At 38.3% G+C, this 2,680-nt stretch overlaps 1 protein-coding gene across 1 annotated transcript in view; it reads right to left on the bottom strand.

The window, feature by feature from the left end:
- Positions 1 to 924, bottom strand: part of nts (neurotensin) — a 4,497-nt gene extending 3,573 nt beyond the window's left edge. The window contains exon 1 of the mRNA XM_005731551.1: positions 825 to 924. Coding sequence (XP_005731608.1) covers positions 825 to 885 — 61 coding nt within the window. The 5' untranslated portion in view covers positions 886 to 924. The remainder of the gene's footprint in view (positions 1 to 824) is intronic.
- Between the last annotated feature and the right edge of the window lie 1,756 nt (positions 925 to 2,680).

Below are 2,680 nucleotides of genomic sequence, written 5' to 3'. Positions count from 1 at the left end.
TGTGTGTGTGTGTGTGTGTGTGTGTGTGTGTGTGTGTGTGTGTTATGCGCGCGCATGCAAAGTTGTCCTTTATTTGGTTATTGATCCAAAAGTAACTATCATCTAGTAACAATCCATTCTCATTTTGAGTATTGGAAATAGTTCAGTGTAAACTGCATTTAATGTAAAATAAATGAAACTAATTAAGTTTCATTTCCCTAACATAAGATCAAACAAAGAATGAGAACAATAGTGTAAGTTACATTAATAGTTACATTAATAGTTTTTTCTGCTGTGCCGTGTTTGGAAGAGGTGAAGTGAAACTGTCATAAAAGCCCATATTCACATGTGACTATGGCCACTTTTAAGCTTTCAACAGGTGACACTATTGATCAGCCTGAGTCCCAGTGCACCCTGACAGTTAAACAAAGCACAAATTATGCATGGATTTAAAAGAATGGAAGAGGCAATTGATCTTTGAGGGGGAAAGGGGTTTTATAGTAGCCTAAATAAGCTGTAATCCTTGAGCAAAATTAAGATTTTCACTTATACAGTTATTTTTTTTAATAAACCGAGGTTTAAAAGTTAGCTATGTCATGAAGTCACACGCCATTCTTTGATTTTTCCCGAGAGAATAAATCAGGTTATTTCAGTGTTTAATCTAAAGGACCAAACTCAAAACCATCCTGTTTAACCAACTTTGCCATTCAAGGTTTTTCAGAAATATTTGCAGTAATTTTTCCTTCTTTTATGCACATGCAACATTTCAGTATGATGCACCTGTTTTGTAAATAAATCCATAAAGTTCTACATAGAAAACCTGTTGAAAGAACACCAGTGCTTACCTGTACAAAGTGCACCACATGTTAAACAGAGGAGAAGCATACACGCCAACTGTGTCTGCATCTTGATCAGAACAAAAAAATCTGAAAAGAAATACCCCAAAAGAACAAAAAAACGATCCCACACTGAAGAATTCACCTGAAGAGGAATCTAGTCCATAAGGTTAGGGGCCAGACACAGACAAAGAGAGGCTGGAGACACAATTTAGTGAAGCTGCTGTTTTGTTTTTTCTTGTTCTTCTTCTTCAGATCTATACACACTTAAGCAGTTTCTGCTGCTGGGATGTGAAGCACAGTGGGCTCCATTCCCTGGGTATATAAGAGCCAAAATGATGTCACAGCATCTGCCCCCCCCCTTACCCCACCCACACAGACACACATCTTCATCCCCACCTTCCCACCCATTACCACATCCCACTCATTCTCCTGTGTCATCAGATGTTTCATCCGACGACACTCCGGCATCATGACGTGAAAGGTTTTTGCGTCAAGGTTTTGAAGATGTGGTTATTTCCCTTCATGAATGCACACAGTCCGAGGTTAGTTTTGCCTCATGTTCCACTGATGGGTACCAGCAGTGATGAGGCAGGATGAACGAATCAGCCTCACTTTTTGCTTCACAGTTTGAACAGTCTTTTCATTTTTTTTCTAATTCACCAGGTTGTTGTCTTGGTTAACAAACAAAACCACTACATGCTAAAGGCTCAAATATTGGTGACGATTACAATTTAATTAACGTGAAGGCACAACTCTGTCCATGTTTCTCTAAAGCAGGTTTTACTTTGTAATAGCTTTTTTTTCTTCTATAAATTCCCGCTGACATAAATGTAATCCATAAACCAACAAATAGCTTGAAATTTATTACTGCATTGCATGATCATCACAATCAGTCCACAACCTGCAGATGTTGGGATTTCTGTTTTTTGACTTTAATAATAAAAAGCTTTTTCACTGGAGCTTAACCTGGCTTTCACAACTTGTTAAGAGGACCTTGGAAACAATGACTAAGAAAATAATCTTACCACCAGGTCTGTTTGGTAGATTTTTGAAAGCTTTCTATCAAATATCCTCCAACTTTATTTCTCTTTTTAGGATTATATTTTTGCTTAATTCCATAGAAAACACTTTTAAATCAGCATACTTACTCTATGAACTTAAGAGCAAATATAAACTCATGCACTAATTTCTGATTCATTTTGTTAGTGTAGTTTAAATAGAGCTGTTTTCTGGTTTTGTTGCCAGAGATGGGCAGTAACGCGTTACAAGTAACAAGTAACGCGTTACTGTAATCCAATTACTTTTTTCAAGTAACGAGTAAAGTAAGGGATTACTATTGCAAAAACGGTAATTAGATTACCGTTACTTTCCCGTAGGAACGCTGCGTTACTGCGTTACTGCGTTACTAAAATCGTGATTTTTTGCGAGAATGTCTCATGACAGTGATGTGCGAAGTTCGTGGCAACAGCTGTGTGCAGATCAACAATGGATAATATATCGATTGTGGGAGAGAGTATGAGCGTGCAGCGTTTAAAGCGTGAAAGTACTGACCTTACTTTGAGTTTGATTGCATAAAAAGTGACAAAAACATTAGTGTCCGTTGTGCGTGGGAAGAAAACTTCTTTTTACAGCAAAAAAACCCTTAAACTTCCAAGCAAGCACCGAGTGCGCTACGACGTAATGGGAAACTCACAGAGAAACTCGTGGATTCTTCCACTGACTGCTGCGGCACACCTGCACCAGGGTAAACCTCCACCTACCCCACTCCTGCTTTACAGGTGAAAATAGAGCAACAGGACCGCTGAGTCTTTGACTTTATTTATGTTCTGCTGTGTTTTACTTGCATCTATTTGAAAGAGTGA

The sequence above is a fragment of the Pundamilia nyererei genome, unplaced genomic scaffold, assembly GCF_000239375.1.
Source record: "Pundamilia nyererei isolate P.nyererei 1_Seehausen unplaced genomic scaffold, PunNye1.0 scaffold00043, whole genome shotgun sequence".
NCBI lineage: Eukaryota > Metazoa > Chordata > Actinopteri > Cichliformes > Cichlidae > Pundamilia > Pundamilia nyererei.
The sequence above is the reverse complement of the archived record's forward strand: the minus strand, read 5'-3'. Positions and strand labels throughout refer to the sequence as shown.